This window comes from Rhinolophus hipposideros (genome assembly GCF_964194185.1).
Source record: "Rhinolophus hipposideros genome assembly, chromosome: 13".
Classification (NCBI taxonomy): domain Eukaryota; kingdom Metazoa; phylum Chordata; class Mammalia; order Chiroptera; family Rhinolophidae; genus Rhinolophus; species Rhinolophus hipposideros.
The window spans coordinates 2,139,706-2,161,399 of record NC_138059.1 but is presented as its reverse complement, the minus strand read 5'-3'; the positions used below and the strand labels follow the sequence as shown (position 1 = coordinate 2,161,399).

Below are 21,694 nucleotides of genomic sequence, written 5' to 3'. Positions count from 1 at the left end.
TATACACGCATAAGAAGAAGCTAAAGAAATCAAGCCCAGTCCACACTTACACCAAGAGCACACTTGAAGCATTCTTTATCAAATCTGTACACCGGAGAAAGGATCTCAAAGAATTTCAGAATACTTTCTTCTCTGTTAAGGTTGGCAAACTGTCTAAACGTCTGTTGGATCAGTTTTCTTAGTGTTTTGGCCTGCAGGACACAATCACAAAAATCTTTTCAGAGTCAACAATGAGTAAAGACCATGGCCGTGCTAGTGAACAGAAAGGACGCGGCCCCACCCCCCGCTGAGTTCCCCTACGCTCGCATTACTACACAGGTCGTATTGATCAGGGACTTACCCCTTTTTGTGAATAACTGGAATAAAATAGACGCAACACAAAACACACTGTCTTAACCATTTTTAAGAGTTCAGTTCAGTGGTTTTGCGCTTTATTTCTTAAATTGAAACTTATAAGGCAGTAATTCTTACAAGGCAGAACACGTCGAAAGTCAGGCATTAAAAGCAGGTCCCGTATCTGCCCGTGACAGGGACACGGTGAGCGGCTCAAGGTGCTCGCACATCCGCTGCTGGGGGGTGAGTTGGCACAGCCTTTCTGAAGGGCAACTTGGTGATGCAAATTAAACACCAAAAACCCCACATCTGGTCCCAGAAATTAAAACCCCAGGACCTGACTCTTCACGGATAACTACAGAATGTGCAGATTCAGCACCGGGAGGCTCACTGCAGAGCTGCCCACAGTTAACACACGGCTGGGCCACATGGACAAACGGACACACTGCCCGTCTGTCCACCCAACACTCTGTGCAGCCCTAAGAATTGACTGACCACACCAACGTCCGATCGGTGGCATGTGAAGAAGTCTGAGAAAGCAGTGTACACACAGACGCTTCTACAAGGAGAGCGGGTGGGATTCCTGCAGACACGTGTGAGCACCCGTGAGCTCAGGCAGACGCACCCCAAGGACGTCACAACCAGGTATGCCTCCTTCCTCTGCAGGAAACAAGGCATCTGCGCACGCTGTGCAATTTTACACCAAGTCACACACAGAAAACTATTTAGAAGGTGATACTCCTTCTGAATGAAGCAGTATTGTTAGGTCGGATCATGAGAAAATTCTGCTATTCAGCCATTTTGAACTACAAAAATCATTTCATATTAGTCAACCTAATATTTGTCAGCTGCTGCTAGCAACCGTGGACCCGAGGGCTTCTCAAATGAAAACGCTCTGATGTAATGCTACAGAAAATGTCCAATAAAAGAATAATAGGCTGAGAAGACATTAACTGAAGAATTATCCACCCACCCACCAAATGCTAAACATACGTATGTTAACACTGTATGCAAAACATGTTTGAAAACAACGACGTATAATTGACATTGACACTGTATTAGTTTTAGGTGTACGACATAGTGATTCAATATTTGTATATATTGTGAAATGAACGTCACAAAAAGTCTAGTTAATAACATCCATCATCTCACATAATTGCAAAAATTTTTTTCTTGTGATAAGAACTTTTAAGACCTACTCTCTCCTTGCAACTTTCAAGTAAGCAACACAGTATTATTAACTACAGTTAAAACACGAGGAACTATTCATCTCTTAACACTTCTAGTTCTGAAATGAGATTTCTACCGTGAATTATATTCAGGTAAATGGAAATCTGGGTGTTTGTAGATTTGCTACCTAACCGTAGATGTTCAGAAGAGCTGTAAAGACAGCACAGAGGGGAGCGCAGGCTCTTCACCGCGCTCCCCACGCACATCCTACATGAGCGGGCACATGTCAGACTAAGACACCGACACCGTGCAGCAGTGCTCTCTAACCTCCCGTGTGCCCACTCACATCCTTTTCCTGGCCCGGGATGCCGCGAGGCATTTACTCATGCCTCCTCAAAATTCAACTCTGCACATCCTACTTTTATAGGTAACGGAGAAACACACACCACGGGAAAGATATTTGCATAATAAATATGGTCGTCTGGTTCCGATAAACCAAGCTCTAATTACCTTGACAGAATCCAGTAAACTCCTAGGAAAAAATCGCTTCAAACCAACATCTTTTCTGAAATATAAAAAGAAGGGTATTAACACATAACACCACCAAATCAATTAATACAGTGCCACTGTTGCAAGAACATAAAAGCAATTTAAATTATTTCTCCTCCCATATATTATTCAGGAAGGAAGGAAGTATAATAAAGCTCCAGTTTACCAGCGAAGTCCCAGAAGGGGTGAGACATATCATTTTCTAGATATATGCAGAAAACATCGACACAACTCGGTTTAAGGAGAAAGTCTTTTTTTAAACACTGACTGAAAACCTATTTAAAATACTGCCTCTTGGCAAACTACAACGTACAAACTGTTAAACATCAGCGCCAAATGGGTAATGTTGTATTTGCAGAGAAAGCAGGCTGGCCCGGTTAGGGGAAGATTTGGGAAGTACTATGGAACTCTTAAAAACAGAATCGTTGCATTAGTACTAAAAGTTGTCTATTTTTCAAAATAAACTTTTTTGATGAAGGGACTTATTCACATAATCAAGGTTTGTCATCTCATTTTTACATAAGAAACAAAAAGAGAGAAATTAAGTGATTCGCCTAAGGTCAAATAGCTAAATGTGTGAAACTGTTGGAAATCCCAGTGACTGTATTTAAACGAGGCTACAAAATAAATCATTATTATCAAGAGCCTCAAAGCACCCTGGCCAAGCAAATAGATGGGAAGAGTAGATCATTCTTTTTGTCTGCTTATTTTGGGTACCAAGTGACCCGGGATTTTTGGCCACTAGATGGCAGTCATGTGCTGGGAGATGAAATAAAGCCTGGAAACATTAAGCAATGTCAGGACAGACATGTGCAAAATAGTACCAAAGGGTCAAGACTTAGAAAAGTGAAAGGCAGGTTTTTTTCTTAAGGAGGGAGTGACTCACAGTGGCCCATATGGGGATCGAACTGGCAACCTTGGTGTTATCAGCACCCACTCTAACCAACTGAGCTAACCAGCCAACCGAAAGGCAGGTATCTTTTCAGATAATCGGCCAAATAACCATTTAGAAAAAACCACTCCGATTTTTCCTGAACTGCCATTTGCACTGAGGACCGACCTTGTGTTCATCTACAGCATCAACTGAAGGGCAGGGAAAAGTCTACTTAAAATAATTCTGCCTCGTAAGATATCCTAGTTGATCTCTAAAATTTTTCATTCAACTCCAACCAATCCCTTTCTGTCCTTCTCTAACCTGCTCAGGGGCACAGCAAGGCGACAGGTATGTCCACACACACACACGCAATCACAAAGATTTAGTGAGTGTCCACTGTGACCTGCACACTGTCATGGCCCTTACGTCACACTAACATATGACACCAGAAGTCAAGGGATGAGTTAGCTTTCGGCGTTCTGAAACTACACAGGCCACCTACGTCGTGTGCATTCTTTCATCACAACTTGGCCCAAAGGAGGCTCCTGCAATTACCAAAAATAACTGTGACAGCTACTACTACCAGTTATTATTTCAAATGGTTGTACCCATTTGCAACTAATTTCCAAAAATATTTACTTCTTTTATTTTTAAATAAACATAAGTCCCCTGCAAAACCTAGTTTTCAAAATGATGAGTTATCAAACTTCCAGAGTATGATAGTAGTTGGGATGACCTAGAAAGTCCAAATAAAACACAAAGCCATGGGAAGTCTCTATTTCAGTAGAGTAGTTATGGAACCTTCCACTTTATTTTACCAACATCTTCCAAACAGAATTGCAGTAATAGTATGGCCTGAAAAATGTTGACAAAAAGTTGCAGCATTGCTAATGAAAATAAAATTGACTTCTTCTAGGATGTAATGAATATCAACTATCTTTGGTAAATTATCAAAAGATGCAGAGCAGAACCTCTAGCACCCCAAGATATAAGCTCCAGCTTGGCGTACATGCATTTTAAATAATCTAATTTAACAGTCTAATATACAAATCATTTCCACTGCTGGAAAAATTTTCAGGTATTCTAAATTTTCTGGTATACAAGCAACAAATAACTTCCATATCTCTAATTTTTTTTTTTTACTAAGGAAAAAATTCCTTAGTAAGCTCATAAAGAGAACATAAATAATAATTTACAGGCAATGATGGATTTCAGTATAAATGAGAAGTGAAACTTTCATCCCAATATGATTAAATATAAAAAGACAAATAATTTATTACATGTACATTAACATATCATAGACCTCATCAGACTAAGACACTTACCAACGAATTTAAGTGTTGGCTCACAGAACTACTGTCACCAAGACTTCTTTTCTTAATAAAACTTTCCCTCTTCCAGATAAAAAGGTTTCAGAAACAGTAGTGTTTCAGATTTAGTATTTAATGGTAAGTGAAGATAAACTAATAACCACCACAGTTTGAAGAATGACTCAGTCCTGAGTAGCTGCTTTGCTAAGGCCGTGTTTCTATGTGTAATACTTACTCTAATACTTCATAGTTAGACTTCTTTTCTAGTGCATTGCCCCGCATCTCCCAGTATGATCTCCTAGAATCAGGAAAGAGAGGAATTTTTACATGTATGCACAGAGAATGTCTATGTTGTTACACGGTAACTACTCTGTGGCTCAGCCACGCACATTCTGATAAACTTTGAATAAAGAAGGAATTTGCATCACAGCACTGTTCCCACATCCTAATGAAGCATAATCAGTGAAGGCAGCCCTTATTTCTATTGAACAATCTCATTTGCCCTTTAGTGTGAAGCAGGTCTGGCTCTCCGTAAAGATAAGACAGATTCCAGTTGTAGAAGAGATCAGCTCAATTCACTCCTCTGTCCTCCCTCTTTTCTCAGGAGACAGCACGCCCCAGCACAGCAGCTACAGGCACACGAGACGGCTGCTGTGGCCAGCTGTGCCGCACACCCACTCCTACAGGGGCTGCTGTGGCCAGCTGTGCACCACACCCACTCCTACAGAGGCACGGACACACGTCAGGGAACGCTCGACCTCACTCAGAATCTTCTCCAAGTTTTACTCACATTTCATTGACAATCTTTATGAGGAAAAGGAAAACAGCGGGGTAATTTCCAGAAACACTGAAAAGCGCCGATGAGTAAAGCCCTCACTGCACAGATATTTCTCACCGTATTTCTAGGCAGCCCAGCTTCAAAGCAGTGTCCTGGTCCACTTGGTCGGCGAGCTCCAACATGTAATCGCTCTTCACCTACAATGAGAAGGAATGGGGAAACAATGTTCTTTGAAAAGAAACCACGTTAGACTTAGTCACTCAGTAAATGCTTACGGGGTCCCTTTTACATACCTTATAGGCTGTGTCATTAATTAGGTTAGATGCTGGATATGAAGATGAATCATACCAAAAACTAGCGAAAGAAACAGAACGGTCTCTCCTCCCAAGGAGAGCTTACATGATCTGTGAGCACTTAGATGGGAATTTAAGAAACAACCAACACCGTCTGAGTTCACGTCCCATGCTGTCAAACTGAAAATCAGAAGGGAGATCTCCATTTCCACACAAACGCGCAGTGGACATACTTTCCGAACTCAAACGTCAATTCCAACAGCGTTTTTGGACCTTAGTGCAAGGGCAAAGAAAATTTACGTGTTTCCATATCCATATGAGCCTGCAAATGAGGTGCTCCCACCTACCCATCACTGTGCGCGATCGACGTGCAAAGTCATAACCTGCTCAAAATCTGACGGAATTTTATAAATGCCTCCTAACAATGATTACACTCCACTGAAGTAACTGAGGGGCTGTACCAGTACCACCCACCAGTGTGCAGACATTTTCAAAGGTGAAATACGTGAAACCTTACAGGTGAGCAGGAAGGGATCAACGTCGGTACTGATCTGCGTGACAGGAGCCCCCATTCTGAACCTCAGTGAGGGAAATGTTATCTCTGCCCCCACGAGGAACTCCATTCTTCTCATGAGTAGATCTGTCGGCCAAAAAACTGCCCTCAACGGTGAGATTATCAATTTTACCCAACAGAACTGTGAGAATCCGTCTTGTGTCTAGTATTTCACAACAGCTTAGATTTTGCCTCTTGCTCTTCCATCCTACAGCGTTTACTCTCTGGCCTTCCCGGAAGACGTGTGCTGACCTCTGCCCTAGACAAATTCCCCACTCCTTGCCCCTAGCCTGTCAGTTCACTTGCACAAAGGATTTCTACTCCCAGTCAACCTGCCACATCTCTTTCCTACAGGGAAAAGAATGGTCTTCAGAAACCAATGCCTCCTGGACGTGCAGAGAACTTATAACCCGGCGACATGCACGTGTACTCACTCACCTCCTCATCCCTCCCTTTGTGGCAGCGGTGGCTCTTTCTGCACTACACACCATTCCTCTCAAAGCCTGTGCTTTATTTCCTGCATTAGCACTTAGACCTTGGTGGTCAATAAATATTTACTGACCGAATGAGAGAGCAAATGAATGAATAAACAGCGACCAAACTGGAGTTCAGAGGCCTGTTTGTGTAAACATTATTCTCCACGTAAGACTTACGAGCAATGGGAATGTCTATTCCTCACACACAGTGGGCATTGGGGACTGACTCAACGGAGCTGAACTACTCAGTCCACTTGAGTAAAAAGCTTTCATTCTAGAATCACGTTGTTTACACTCCAATTGGCTCTCTCTCCTGCAGAGCAGAAAGTAAACCCAAATTTAAAACCTAAGATTTGGCCTAAGTAGGTTTATTATCGAACACAAAAATAAAGGCACAAGAGATAAACCAAGACTGACATACATGTCACAGGGGCAGCACAGTTGTTCGGACTGAGCCACGCGGGGGGTTCGATCTTAGTGTTGTGGTGTGGTGCAGACTTCAAAGAAACCCCAGCAGGGTATCAATTACATGCTGCAAAAATGCAGCATTACAAAACTGTCCTCAAGATGAATTACTGTCATTTTTAAACACTATTCACAGGTGGGAAAATGTAATCACCTGTTTTGTTTTATTTCATTCATCAAAACCAAGTTCCTGTTACTTGCAAAACTGGAGAGAGGGGACATGATCACTGAACAATCCGTTTGGGAAATCTCCTTTTTGTGGATGTGACTGTCAAGTTCTGCGACTTGTTTTTCCTGCAGCGACGACCCTCAGAGCTGTGTGGCCATGGCCTGAAGTCCACTCACGGCCTCAAGCGCCCGGTGTATTCTGGGAAGTACACCGATCCAAGATGGAGCAAGTCACCACAACAGGCCCTCAGCACCCCCGTCCCCCACAGGCTCCTCCACGGCAGCTTCCCTTGGCGGGAGGACCGGGCACCATCCCCGGGGCGCCCCATGCAGCCCAGCCCAGCCCAGCGCAGCTCCCTGTCACCTGTCACCAGGCGCTGTCCCCTGCAGCCGCGGGCAGGGTCACATCCTGACGCTGGATCAAGACTCAGGGTCCTTTATGCTCAGTGTTCATTTCTTTTATAAGACATTTCTGGACTACCTTTCATCTCCTGCTAACTCCCAGAGGAATTTATTGCTGTCATTTGTGAAATACAGGTAATCTATCGACCATTTAAGTGTGTGCATGTGTATAATTGCTTAAGGTAAATACACTCAGCACCATGTCGGGCAGATTTACAGGTACTAACTCATCTAATCTTCATAGCATCACTGTGAGCTGGGCACGACTCCATTCCCAACTTATTAGAAACAGCCTAGGAAGAGTGGCAATGCCAGCAGAGGAACCCCGTATAACTTATTTAAAGAGAGTCTGCCAGGGCCCAGGTACCATGCTGAGTGTTTTGCATATTATTTATAATGTTTACAACGACTCTTCAGGGTAGATTTGAGTAGTCCCAGTGTACACACAAAGATCAGAAAAGTTTCCTTATCCAAGGTCACATAGCAAGTGTTAAAATGCAGGCTCCGAAATCAGACGTGCCAACCCTCCAACTCAGGCTTCAGTCTGTGCCCACGCTGTGGGCATTCTCTACTGAAGGCACATTAGTGCCCAGTGGGGACTCCTCACATCACCCTGCCATCTCCAGGGCCCACATGTGGCTTCACATGCCTCTCCTGGGCCGTGTCACCACTGTCACTCAATCGTGTTCTCCTTTTATGCCACAGATCACACTGTTCATCAAAGCCAGGGCCAGCAAATTTGCAAGGCTTCCAAGAGGACACCTCTGAAAGCTGTGTCTTGTTTTTCTAAATTCGTCTGTTTCTATGTTGATATCAACTTCCTACTTAAAAATAGGACGTATTTGAACTTCCTGCTGTGGGCAAGTACTGCATTTATATTCGTGAATTTTTTCATCTTACTCTGCAATAGAATTAAGGTTTAATATAAAAACTGCCCACATCTCTGGTAGAAAGCATTAATTCTAAATTACTCCATAATTTATTCCACATGTGAACTCAACGCTTTGACCACCACATGAGACTCTGTTTTGCTCTCTTCTGAATATTCTGTCAGCTAACAAATTCATTAACTAGACCCAAAAGTAAGACTGGTCAACAAGAAATAAGTGTGCCCTAGCACCATGCATATTTCTACAGACAAGTTTCGATTCTATACCATATAGTTAAGCTACGGTTCTAGACTCTGCATCGTCTTCAAGTTCCTACTGGAACTCTTTTTGTCAAAGAAACCACTGATTATGTTACATTTAATGTTAAGAGCCAATGGATGGACATACTCATTTAAAATTTTAAATATTTGTAGGAGAAACCAATATTTGTAGGAGATACCTTCATGTCAGGCCCAGGCTTCCTGACAGCTGAAAATTGCGATAGTGCCAAATGGTTTCTATACAAGCTTGTTAATATGACAACTTGGCCAAAAACATGGACATAGCTCTTCACACGAATGGCCACCACCACCCGCAAAAGGCTATCCATCAAATATGCATTTAACAAACACAAGTTCAGAGAGAGAAAGCAGAATGCTACATGGCAAAGGAAAATTTCAGTTTCACGATGAACCAATATTTTTCTTGCTTTAGAATGAAACATTAGCTTTAGCACCAAAACTTACTTATTTTTATAGTCTCCTGCTCTACAGTGTATCGGGTTATAACGAGATTCTAGTTTATTTTTAGAGTGTGCTTATATCTTTCAGGATGTTCTAAAATGGGTCAAAAACTTTGAGTGAAGCCATTTACAATATCTCACACTGGTCATCACATCTGGGACTGAGTGCATCCAGGAAACGACCTCCAGCCGGCCACCCAATGCGCAGTATGCCAACCGGGTGCCACCGACTGCAGCACGTTCCGTTAGGAGGAGAAAACCTGGGGTCCCCGGAAGTGCAGTGCTAACTTTCATCAGACGAGTGGGGCGAGGTCTTCCGAAAGGGAAAACTAGGACAACCTAGTAACAGCGTGAGAGGAACAAAAAGTTGCGAACTTGTAGGTCAGCCTAGAAATTATAAAAAGGAGTAACTGTGAGCTACTTAGGCCTGTGTCAGGCATCCTGGAAATCAGTGTCACTAAAGTAGTCACAGATTTCCTCCCTGGCTGGCTCTTCTCAAGGAACTTGTGCCAATAACGATACAGGTCACCTACACGACAGAAAAATACAATATAAACATGTCAGTGAACTGAGCTCTGCCGTCACCTGCTTCACCGAAACCTACAGTGCCCCGTGTTGCTGGAGGAGGAGCCGGACGCACGTGAGAGAAGCAGTTCCCACCCCGGAGCTGCCTCTGCAGTACGAGGAGGCTTCCAGCAATCTCGGCTGCCATCGGAGCACGACTCCTCTCTCCGCTCTGCCAAGTGTATCTCCTTCTCCCACTCACTCGGCACTACTGGAAGCGTTCCCAAGTTTCCACGAGCCCTTTCCCTAACACCTTCCACTGTCGATAGGACTACCCCACAGACAAGAAAACAAAGCCCAGTGGGCGGACACTTCCTGGGCTCCCCGCTCCCACAGCTTGGATCTTCTAAGCAGGAATACCAGTCATCTCGATCATATAGGGAAAGGCTCCACCTTCTCCCGTCCCCTGAATCCGGTCCACCTTTTCTCTTCCCCGACACTGGGAGCTCAGACTGACGCAATTGGCGTCTCTCTTCTTCATTTTCATGCTCCGTCTTAGTTCGGTCTCTGAGTTCTAGCAAATCCACTCACTAAATCTGCTTTCTTCCACCGCTACAACTCATGTATTCTAATTTCTTGCCTACGTGGCTGAAGCGCCCCCTAACTTACTGGCAGCCCTTTACGAACCCGATCCATCCCTGTTCTGCCAACACATCAGGTGGTCTCAATTAAAAAACATTCCGATCAAGGCCCTCCCTGATGAAATTCTCTAAATGCTCCCAATAATTGCAGGAGAAAAGCAAAATCCTCTCTTTACATGGTGCCGTCCTACCTCTCTGACCCGCTGCTTCTCAAAGCACACTGGCTCCGATTCAAACGCACGGTGTTTTCTAAAGGACACTGCTTCCCTATCTACAAAGCTGGAGGCTCCTCATGTGTCAGTTGTCCACTGGGCAGCAGACCCTCCTGTGCACGGCCACACAGCTGCCCACGCACCAGACTGAACACAACGGAGCTGTCGCCAGGACTCCGCCACCAGACCAAGGGACTGACGGGAAGGTACGCAGTATGTGACACGTGTCTGCACTCCTGACCCACAGGAGATAGTTAGTGAATATTTTTATTCAACCAACAAATTCCCAAGTGCATTTAATGGCAAAATTATACATACAAATGTCTCTGATACTCAGAAAATTCTGGGGGACACTTTACTAATGCTAACAAGTAACATTTGGTCATAAATTGTGTTGGTTCATTTAAGCCACATATAGTTATTGCCTAATTAATACCTTAAGGGGTAAAAAGCAAGCTACTCTTAGTGTAAAAAAGTCAGTTTGGGCTTTATTATACAAATCTCTATTGAGCTATGGTTAATTGGTCTAACAATAAATTCTCCATCTGACAAATGGGTTGATATTCAGGCATGAGGGCGACACTTGAATGAAAGGCAGAACCAGGGCTATGTCCCCTAGGACTTACCATCGCCACAAAGAGAAGCATCTGGGGAGATCTGCCCACGCTCATAAAAATTCACCAAGTTCTTAATTTCTCACTAGTTAAAAGATTCCCATTGCCATACAGTGAGAATTGTATAGTCTCCCAAATGTTGGGTTTAATTTAATTCTAAAATAAAATTATGTAACAAATAGGATTCAAAGGAACAAAGGAATATGTATATTAATCCGCCCTCCTGTACCTGCTGATAGAAGAAATTCAAAGTTGGCTTGTCTTCGGTAAACTGGTTTAGAAATCCTTTTGGCAAATAACGAATTCTCAATTCATATCTAAAAAGTAATGCACAAAATATAACAATTAGAAAGAAGTAATTTTTCTCAACTCATAATTTACAATTACAACATGATGGTGAGTATAACACTGCCAATTACTCTGAAATATTATTTTAAAAATATGTTAAAATATAATCAATTAATCTGTAAATGCTTTATTTTTCAGCACAAACTCATGCCACCCAGTGCTGTCAGCCTGACCATTCTGCAAGCAGACAGAGCGTGAGGAGAAGCCCAGACGGGGCCGCAAGTCCGTCCAGCCCTGAGTCACTTCCCACCACTGCCCGAGGGCAGCACCACCGTCCCGCTGCCCTGTGGCCCACTTCGTCTGCAGGGAATCACACAGTATGTCTATCCCCTCTGGTGCCTGGCTTCCGTCCTTCACCAGCAGGCTTGTGAGATCCCTCCAGACCCGGTAGCTGTAGTTTGCCCGAAGCTGCAAGTATTCCACTGTACGATGCACCACAATTATTTATCCACATTACTGTTGATGGCCATTTGAGTTCTTTCCTCTTTTTGGCTATTGGAATAACTCCTTTATATTCCTCTAAAAATAATGTATTGCTCAGGAAGTCAAGCTTCAAGAATGGCTGTGACAAATGAATTTCACAGGATGCTCTCTCATCGTTTTTGTTCTCTCCCTCCCTCTTCCTTTCCCTCTCTCTCTACCCCTATGAACACTTTTATGTATGTATTTTGGTGAACGTATGTACACGTTTCTGTTGGCTCGCTACCAGAAGTTGAACCACCGGACAGTAACAAATATGCACGTTAGCTTTAGCTGTTAGTACCAAAGAGGAAGAAATTCCAATTTATACGCCCACCAGCCACATGGGGTTCTGGTTCCTCTAGACCCGCAGCTCTACTTGTTATTTCTAACTTTGTCGTTTTAGTTACTCTGACAGTTATTGCAACAGTATGTGGAGGTTTTAACCGGCACTTCCCTGATGGATAATGAAACTGGGTGCTTCATATGCTAACTGGCCGTGTGGGGTAGCGTCTTTTCTGAAGTGCATTAAAGTGTTCCTGCTTCTATCTGTTGAGTCGCCTGTCTCCTCGCATTCGCCCAGGTACCTGCAGGTGTTCTTAAGTGCTCTGGGCGGGAGTCCTTCCTTACCCTGTGACTGGCCTCTCTCCCTCTGTGGCTTGCCTTTCACTCTCTTAATGGCATCTTTTAAAAAATATTTTTAAAATCGTTTTATTTTAATGTATCTTTTGAGGAGGAAAGGTCTTCATTTTTATGTAGCTCTATTTATTCTTTTCCTTTTTAGTAAATTCTTTTAGTGTTTTGTTTGTAAAATATGTGTGTACCCATACATTATAAAGATATCTACTCTTTCTAAAAATGTTGTTAATTGATCTTTTAAAAAATGTAATAGGCTCACAAGGAAAAAAATGCAAAGTAACCAGTAGAACTCTTTTTTGGTTAAAGGTGAAAAAAGCGTGAGCTACCACATGCAGGTTCTGCTGAGATTTCCAGGGGTCCATCTCATTGAAAAGCACAACTGCAGACCATGAGGGTCTGTTTTACTTACTTTTAGAAGGAGTGCGACAACTTACTGCATGCAGACAGTCTGCACTGGCCAATTATTTCCAGAAGCAGAACAGAGCTCGTGTATTTTGAATTTGGGGCGTAAGACACTTTATATGCACTACTTTTCTGACTCAGCATCGCCAGAGGACAGACGTGATCATTCGTATCTAGCGGACTGGGAAACGCTGCTCAGCAAGCGTAAGCGCCCCGTTCCAAGGCAGCACGCTCCGGATCACGCCGGGCGCGGGGGGCTCTGGGTATCACATGCAACGGTAAGGAAACAGGCCCCAAATCAAACATTTGGCAGCCTGCCTCCATTCCGTGCGCTTAGCACGCAGCCTGCTGAAGTGGGTGGTGAAGAGCTAGCGAACACTAGTGACGACTCAGGACATGGCTGGGACTGGGACGAGCATTTTAACCACAGGACTTCTTCTAATCGGCACAAGCCTAGGAGAAGCAGAAAGAACGTGGGCTCTGGGATCAAGGGCACCCCCGCCTGGATCCTGGACCCACCCCTCGGTCACCATGGGCCACCACCTCTCTGCGCCTCAATTTCCTTACAAGGATGTTGGGAGAAAGAAACGCGCCAGTAAACGCAGAACACCTAGCACAGACACTAGCACATAAAACCAACGGCGCTTGGGTTGGTTTATTACAGGAACGATGACTCCACAAATGTTTATTTCAGCACCCATCATGGGCCAGCACAGGGAATAAAACAGGCGCAGTGTTGGCCTTCGGAAAGCTCGTGTTTTGGTGAAGTCAGACAGCAGAAGCACAGAGACCCGTGAGCCATAGGTCACGTTACAAAGACAACAGCAAGGTGAGCGGAGTAAGAAATGAGGAAGTACCGTAAACAGGGCAGCCAGGGCAGGACACTGATTTAGCGGCATCTGAATGAGACCTAGAGGAAGTGAGGCAGGGAGTTCAGGAGTTACGTGTGGGGAAGAGTTCTGCTCAGATGGAGGAGAATGCGTCACGGTCCTGGGGTTGCAGGAGCTTGCGAAGGCAAGTGCGGCTAGAGCCCATGAGTGGGGACAGCGAGGAGAGCTCCGGAGAGCAGGGACCTGCACGTGGTGACTGAGAAAAAGGAGCCCCTGGAGCAGCATGCACAGGGCACAGCCCTCACAGGAAGTACATGCTACGGACTGGTCAGGGGACGCTCTGCAGGACAGACAAGGGGGCCAAAGGAAGCAGCAGGAGACCAGGGGCAACTGCAGTACTGTGGGGGAGAAACAGCGACCTCACGTTCACAGGTGGGGGGACCGTTTCAGGGAATTTGGGGACTTGCCCACGGTCCCACAGCTATCAAGAGGCAGACATGGGATTCCCTTCCAGCAAGAACACGCAGGATGTCAAAGGCAGAAGGAGACTACGAGAAGGTACCTGGGCTTAAACATGGGAACACACACTGGTCTGCTCATGTGCAGACAGGCAAGGTCTTTCGATCGTGGGAAGGATTCTGGTCCCTGCGTCACCCCCGCAGTCCGGCATGGCTCCCCCCACATGCTGCTGAAACTTGCCCAAGGTCACCAGGTTCACGCCCAGTCCCATCGCCCGCCTGGGCCCCACAGCACAGCAACCACAGCTGACTCCTCACTAGTGCCGACATCCCCACTCGCCTTCTCTTCAGGAAACATGCCGTTTTCCTTCCCCTTGGTTACTATTCTGATAGCCTGGCGACCTGCGGGGACACTTCCACTTCTCTGCCAAGGGCCCTCCATGGGTTTCTGAATAGCAGCTAAATGTAACATGCCCAACGTGAAATCAAACCTTTGCGTCTACGCCTAAGTAATACATTCTTATCGGTGCCACTGACATCTAACTTCCTCAGTCTATCACCAACTCTGAGCACCAAGACAGCCAGAAGCCAACCAACTAACGGTGGGAGGAGCAGGAATGTTCTTGAAAAGGTGAGCTGGACAAAGGAAGTGCTAAGCCTGACACCGAGGATGAGCTAGCCAGTCAAGTAAACCAAGCACCACTTCATGGAACAACAGAGGGGGCCCTCGTGAACCTCGCAGTGTGGACACTCTTTCTTACAACAGGCTTCCAACTGAAAGACCTAGAAGGAAGGATGGAAACAGAAACTCATCATTTGGCAAAAATTACAGTATAATTGCTGCAAGACTCATCAATGATGCTGAGATGGGGGGATGGGGGGAATATAATGAGAAACAGGATATGTGGACAGTCTCTGTATCTCTCCACAAGATGCTTCCTACTTACAAAGGGAAAAGAGTAACTTTATAGAGAAGAAACCTGGCCACCACACTAACCAAATGACCCAGGTTAAATCCACCAGGAGAAGGAGTCATGTGTCATTACAGACTTCCTGATAAAATGGAATGAGAAGGTACCACGTCCTGGCCATGGCTCTCTTGCCCCGCATGCATAACCTTAATATAATCCTGGGGGGAAATACCAGCCAGTATTCTTCCCAAATGTCAAGGTGATGCTGGACAAAGGCAGATGAGGGGCCGTCCCAGGCCAGAGAGGACGTAAGGAAACGTGACAGTCGTGAGAGGCGACGTGGGATTCTGACGTGGACCGTGGACCAGAGGGGACGCTGTTGGACAACTGGGAAACCTGGGAAACGTGTGCAGATGGGTTAGCGCTGCGTCTGTGTGCTCTCTTGGTTTCAACAATGTACTATGTGTCTGTGAGATTTTAACATTTAGGGAGGCTACTATTTTTGCAACTTTGGATACATATTGAGAACTTTAAACTCTCACACGTGAGACGGACTGTTCTGTAGCTGTGGCAGCAAACCCACCAGAACCCGTTGTAAATCACCTTGGCCAGTAAATACCTGTTGTACAGCCAGAGACGACTGGAAACTTACTCATCTTTGTGCTGTCAGTGTCTGGTGCAGAACCATCCAATTAATGTCTAATTAATAAATCAGCCAATGTAGAAGTCCATCCTACTTTTCAAAGGTGTCGCTTCCCAACTTGCCAGAGTGTTCCTCTAATTGCTGCCTTACTGCTTGAAATCCTTTTAAGATCTCTTGCTGAATTCTGTACTGGAATGAAAGACTGGCTTTTCAACTTAAGGAAAATGCATATGGAATGTCACTTCAAGATAACACAAAAAACTGTATCAAAATACAACCCAAAACTTCCTCAACTATCAGTATTCATTTTCTTTTGTCATCTGTGAAAAAGGACACCTTTCCTCTAGATAAAAGATTTTTTCTCCTGCAAAGGTCTGGCAAAGGAGCGCTCTCTTTCCAGAGTGAGGAGCTGCTGAAGAGCAGGAACAGAGCAGCGCTCGGCAGGGAACGTGACCCACATCTTGATAACAATGAAAAGGGCTTTCTTTTTCAAGTGGGGCTCTGCAAAAGCCTCACAACACTTTCTCAAACGCCAAGAGAGCCTTCTCTTACCTGGACCTCAAAGCCCAGATTCAACATCTGAAAGGGCTGGCATTTCCCCAAAAGCTCTTACAGTCTATTTATAACTGATTAACCCACTCAGAAGCCAAACAGAACATTCCATGCAGGTGATCCCAGAGAACTGAAATTTAGTTATCAAAAGTCAGCCAAGCGGAGTTTAATTATCAAAGTACATACAAAACTTTTACGTTTATATGTGTTTGATGGCAATCTCTCAAAACTGTACAGCTCTGTAAACCCAATATGGTTCTGCAGCTGAAACTTTCTTGGCTGACTGATCCTACCAAACACCCCTACTTAACTGGGATCCCCCAGGAACCCAGTGAGGGTGGGCCAGGAAGGAAGCAGGGACAGGAGGGACACGCACTCAGGGAGGGATTTCACACTCTGCCCCAGGACTCAGTTCACCCCAGTTGCTTTGGGGCCTCATGGAGGTTGGGGGGGGGCAGGCTGCCTCCCCTGAAGAGGCTCTGGCCCGTTATTTCCCTCTGACACTTTTTATCTATCTTCCACGTTGCCTTACTCAACTGGTGTGTTTCCAACAGTAGTTTCAGGTTTCTTTTGCTTTTTACTTTATAAAACTATATCATGCTAGCTCCTCTTCTGGAAATTACTTTTTTTTTTAAGATTGAGGGAAAATTCACATAACAAAGAATGAACCATTTTAAAGTGTTCCATTCGGGGCGCTGGTGTTTGTCCACTCAGCACGTCGTCCTGGGGCTGACTTCTGCACACATTGTGGCTGAGACCCACTCCACCGCCGCACGTCCCCACAGGTCGTTCCTCCGCCCTGCGGAACGGCCCGCCGTGTGTTACTCCACAGCTGACAGCACGGTCCCCGCTTGTCCCTGAACACTGCATCTCCAGCCTCGTACAGAACTGGGGGTGGAGCAGCAGGGCTGTGGGGTATGTGTGACTCCGTTTCAAGGGGACGCTACGCTGTTTCCCCAGATGGTTTACCAATTTACATTCTTCCCAGCAGTGCAGGCGAGACCTTGCTGGAGCCACAACTTCTCCAGCTTCTAACACCGTCAGAGAACCTCCCAGAACCTCACTGTGCTCCAGACAGGACCACATCTCCCTACCTGATCACTAATGAAGCAGACAGTGTTTGCCCAGGAATACGGGCCAAGCTTGTTTTCTCTTCATGTCTCTGGCCCATTACAGAGTGGCTGCAGATTCCATATTGCTCTGAACTCTAGGCACTGCCTTTGTGGATTACATGTACTGCAAATATCTCCTCCCAGGTGCAACTTGTTTTTCACTTTATAAATATATTTTTAAAAATACATTTTTCGACAAACAGAATGTCTTAATCTCAATAAAGTCAAATTTGCCATTTTTTCCTCTTACAGTGAACATTTTTGGGGTATTAAGAAAATCTTCCTACTCCAGGGCCAGAGATACAATCAACTATATCTTTCATTAAACATCTCTTTTTAAAAACTTGATGTATCTCAAGTGGATTTCTGTGTATCGTTTGAGGTAGGATCTAATCTTGTTGTTCTTCTCCTTATAAGAATAGCCATTTATCAAACCAACCTTCCTGTCCCCAGTGACGTGTCCTGGCCATCCTGCCTGAGACAAGTAGGAGCAAACATGTGCTGCGAGCCCGCTCACTGTGGCATCTGAAGAACAGAAAGTCAAGGGCACGAGTTTGTATCTCAGGCTTATTTAACAATATGCCAGATCCTACAGCAGATGGCATAAAACATCTTCCACATAAAAATACTCCAGCCTCACAGCATGGAAACTGAAATCCAGTTATTCACTGAGTGGGGCTCTTCCCTCTGGACATGGAGATCTTACTTCTCAGAATTAAAGCAGAACTGCAGACGCCCTCACGGGCCCACCTATGAACTGAGAGACATGCCTGCGGGCCCGAGAAAACAAATCATAGAGTGCTCTCTTTCTTATAGTTACAAATCTAACACAGAAGCAGAGAAGGAACAGCTGAATATCCGGACTCAGTGTCCACTCTGCCACCCAGGTCAGCTGCATGATCTTGGGAAAGTTATCAAGTGTCTCTGAGCCTCAGCTTTCTCCTGAAATGGCAAAAGGAGAAGACCTCCTTAAGAAGACTCTCGTGATACGAATTCATTTTGGAAGTCAAGTGCTTAGCATGTCTGCCACAGGTAAGCGTTTGTAAATGTGAAAAACAGTCTCACTAACATAAACTAGTCCTGTTCGGTTCCTACTTCAATACAAGTTACACACCTTCGTATTATTCTGCCTCGTGCTTTACAACTTCATTATCACGGATTCAATTTTCACTAGTTTTTTTATTGAGTACCTGCTAGTACCAGGCAGAACTAGACCCAGGACCAGAGCAGCGACAGAGACAAGGTCCCTGAGAAGGAACAGGGTACCAGGAGGCCATGGGGTACACAGACAGAGTGGGCGGAGCCAGCCACGGGGAGGCCACAGGGGAGCACCTGCCCTCGATGGAGGGAGTCCCAGCCACGCTGGACATGGCAGAAAAGCATAGTCGGCAGTCACAGCGAGTTCAAAGTCCCCAGGGAGTGATGCACTTGGCTTGTTCAAGAACCAGGGAGAGAGCCAGAGTGGCTAGTGGGGGCAAGTGAAAAGTTCTGAAAGATAAAGGCAGAAAGAGAAATGAGGTGGAGGGCTGTTCTTCAACCAGCAAGGGAGCCGGCAGGAGAGAAGATGCCATCAATTCGGGTCCAAACCCGAGGATGTGTGAAAATAGAAAACGGCACTTCCAAAGGGAGGAGGGGGACTGCAGGAGGAGACGAGCACTGAGAGGGGATCAGACTCTGGGGCTGGCTCCGGGTGCGAGGAAGGAGGCACACACTTCACCGAATGCTTACATTTTAAAACCCACCAGCACACCCCGTGAGCTCCGCCTTGGAAATACATCCCTGTACAGCCGCTTCTCCGTCTGCGACTACTTCCCAATCCTCCACCTGTAATGCCTTTTGCCTGGTCACTGCCACACCTGTTTATGGTTCCCTGTGTCAGCCAAGTAGAGGGTGAATTCAGTGACAAAGGCAGGTCTCCAGAGAGTGGAATGAGGGAAAGGCGTCCCTAGAGCAGCCCCAAACTTACAGGCTAAGCAGAGACTGAACGATCAGCAACACAGGAGGAAAACCTTCACCAGCACAGTCTGGGATCCCGGAGGCTGAGTGAAGAAAGTACTTAGAGAGAGGGAGCGACAGCCGGGGGCCTGCAGGACGACAGAGAGCCCGTTGGAGGTTTAGAGCAAAACATTAAAGCCACACCCTCCGCAAGCTGGGTTTTGTTCACTGAACCATGAGTTATTTGAGAATGTGTTTTTGAACTGATTAACGTTCTGTTACGTGCACAACCCTGTATTTCCACATTAGAAAGAATAAACACATAATTTAAAAACTGTTTACTTACTATTGTGTTCCTTCTGTTTTAATTATTAGGAGGTAAACTTTATTCTTCTATTAATATTTTTGCTTTATACATTTTGAGAAATGTCTTTAGGAATTTACAAGTTTAGGTGTTATAGCTATTTCTATACTTAAGAAATTCTTGGTGAAATTAGAATTTGATGATGATGATGATGATGATGATGATGATGATGATGTGTGCTCTATATCCCTAATAAGGCTTTTCTGCCTTTAAACTTTTTTCATAGAATATTAATAGAGCAATACCAATCCACCGCTGCCACCCCATTATGGGTAGTGAAATTATTTTGTCTGTCTGTCTATCTATCTACCCACCCACCTACTACCTAGCTACCAACTACCTAAATGAAGTAGAACAGAATAGAATGACACTGAAGAGAAAACCTTGGACTTTAGTGTAAATAGTAAGATTGAGTATGGTTTTGTGGGATATATATAGATCCATTCCATATAAATAGTTCTAAGATATACACACATCTACATGTGTATGGATCTAAAGGTAAAATATATTTCTCCCTGTAAGTCAAAGAAAAATGTTTGCCCATCACTGTTTTAGCTAGCTCTTATAAATAGCAGATAGCTGGAATGTATTTTTTAATCACACACTAATCACCTCTGATCATTTTTGGTTAGTATACTTGCATTTATTTCTAAAATCTTATTTGTGATTTCTATGTATCCTGTTTCCCCAGGCTTTCTTTTTCTCCATTTCTTGCCTTCTTTTGGTTGCTGCATTTCTCTAACACCTACTTACCTACCTACTGTTTAAGCTGTCAAATCTGTCCCTAATGTGTTAGCTGTTACCCTAACATAGAATTTTAAAGCTTTGCTGACAGAGCTTTAGTTCTGACCACCTCTCTTCTGACACACATTCAGTATCTGAGCTCTACTTTTTTAATATAAAAAAGTCAGTTCTTATCTTTGTTTCTTATCATTATTCTGTTTTTAGAGCCAATGTTTATTTAGATCTACCCAATTTTTTTGCTAGCATTCCTTCTTGCAAATGAAACCCTCTGTCAGAAATCATTCTTTTTCCAGAAGGAAAAATGTTTGTAGGGGATTCCTGTGGCGGTAAACTCTCTAAGGAAAATATCTGTGTCACCAAGCCCCTGGGCAGACAAATACAGGTTGCCAGTTACTCATTCTCACCACCTTGAATATTATTTTCTTGGTATCTATTATTGCTGTGGAGAAAGAAATCTGAATTTTTCTCTGGTTGCTCTTAACATCATCTTTTTCTTTTATACAACACTATTTTACTATACTCTGCCAAAGTGTGGACTTAGTTTTATTAACCCTGGTTGGGATCTTATGTTAACCCTATATTTAAGGAGGCATGTGTCATTCACGGATTCTAGAAAATTCTCAGCCATTATCTCTGGATTATTTCCTCCTCTTCATTGTTCTTATTCTCTTCTTCTAGAGTTCCTAGCAGAAAACGGTTGGTCCTCTCATTCTTCATGTTACAAAAACTTGCTCTCCTGTTTCCCATTTGCTCATCTCTGTGCCATGCTTTGGGCACGTTTTATTGGATCCACGTTCCTGTTTACTAACGTTTCAGCTATACCTAATCTGCTGTTTTATCCATCTAATGATTTCTAGAACTTCTGTTTGGTTGTTTCCCAAATCTGCTTGTTTATTTTTAATAGTCTCCTCCTCATTAGTGACAGTTGAAATTCCCTCTCCTTTTAAATATTTGAAATAATCAGTATTGACCCTTCACACCCTTGAAAACACTGCAATGATATCCACTTTAGCTCACATTCTCTTTCATTACCCCACCCAGTCTCCACACAACCTTCTCTAATCTTATAAACCTAAGATTACATTATTCCTACTGAGAAAGGCATGTTGCTTTTAAAAACATGCTGAATTCAAGTCGAAGCTGTGTCCCAAACCACGCATGGCAATACAACTTAAATCCATTTTGTCATGTCTGTTTTCATCAGTAAAATAGGGGTAACAATAGTCTTTACCTCATAAGGTTTTGGGAGAATGAAATGAAATAGACATTGTAAAAATGACAAACCCACACAAGATAATAAGCAGCATGGAGCTGGCCCAGCACCTGACTCTCAGCAGCCACTCC

The 21,694-nt window shown here is 44.3% G+C and overlaps 1 protein-coding gene across 26 annotated transcripts in view; it reads right to left on the bottom strand.

Moving 5' to 3' along the window:
• PTK2 (protein tyrosine kinase 2) overlaps nt 1-21,694 on the bottom strand; it is a 183,208-nt gene that overhangs the window by 89,732 nt on the left and 71,782 nt on the right. For 24 of the 26 annotated variants that reach the window (XM_081070012.1, XM_081070007.1, XM_081070003.1 and 21 more), the window contains 5 exons: nt 11,183-11,270; nt 5,132-5,211; nt 4,472-4,534; nt 2,014-2,068; nt 51-191 (listed from right to left, as the gene is read on the bottom strand). In XM_081070012.1, coding sequence (XP_080926138.1) covers nt 51-191; nt 2,014-2,068; nt 4,472-4,534; nt 5,132-5,211; nt 11,183-11,270 — 427 coding nt within the window. Of the gene's footprint in view, nt 1-50; nt 192-2,013; nt 2,069-4,471; nt 4,535-5,131; nt 5,212-11,182; nt 11,271-19,273; nt 19,392-21,694 lie in introns of all 26 variants that reach the window. The other 2 variants (XM_081070013.1, XM_081070008.1) reach the window with 1 other exon arrangement.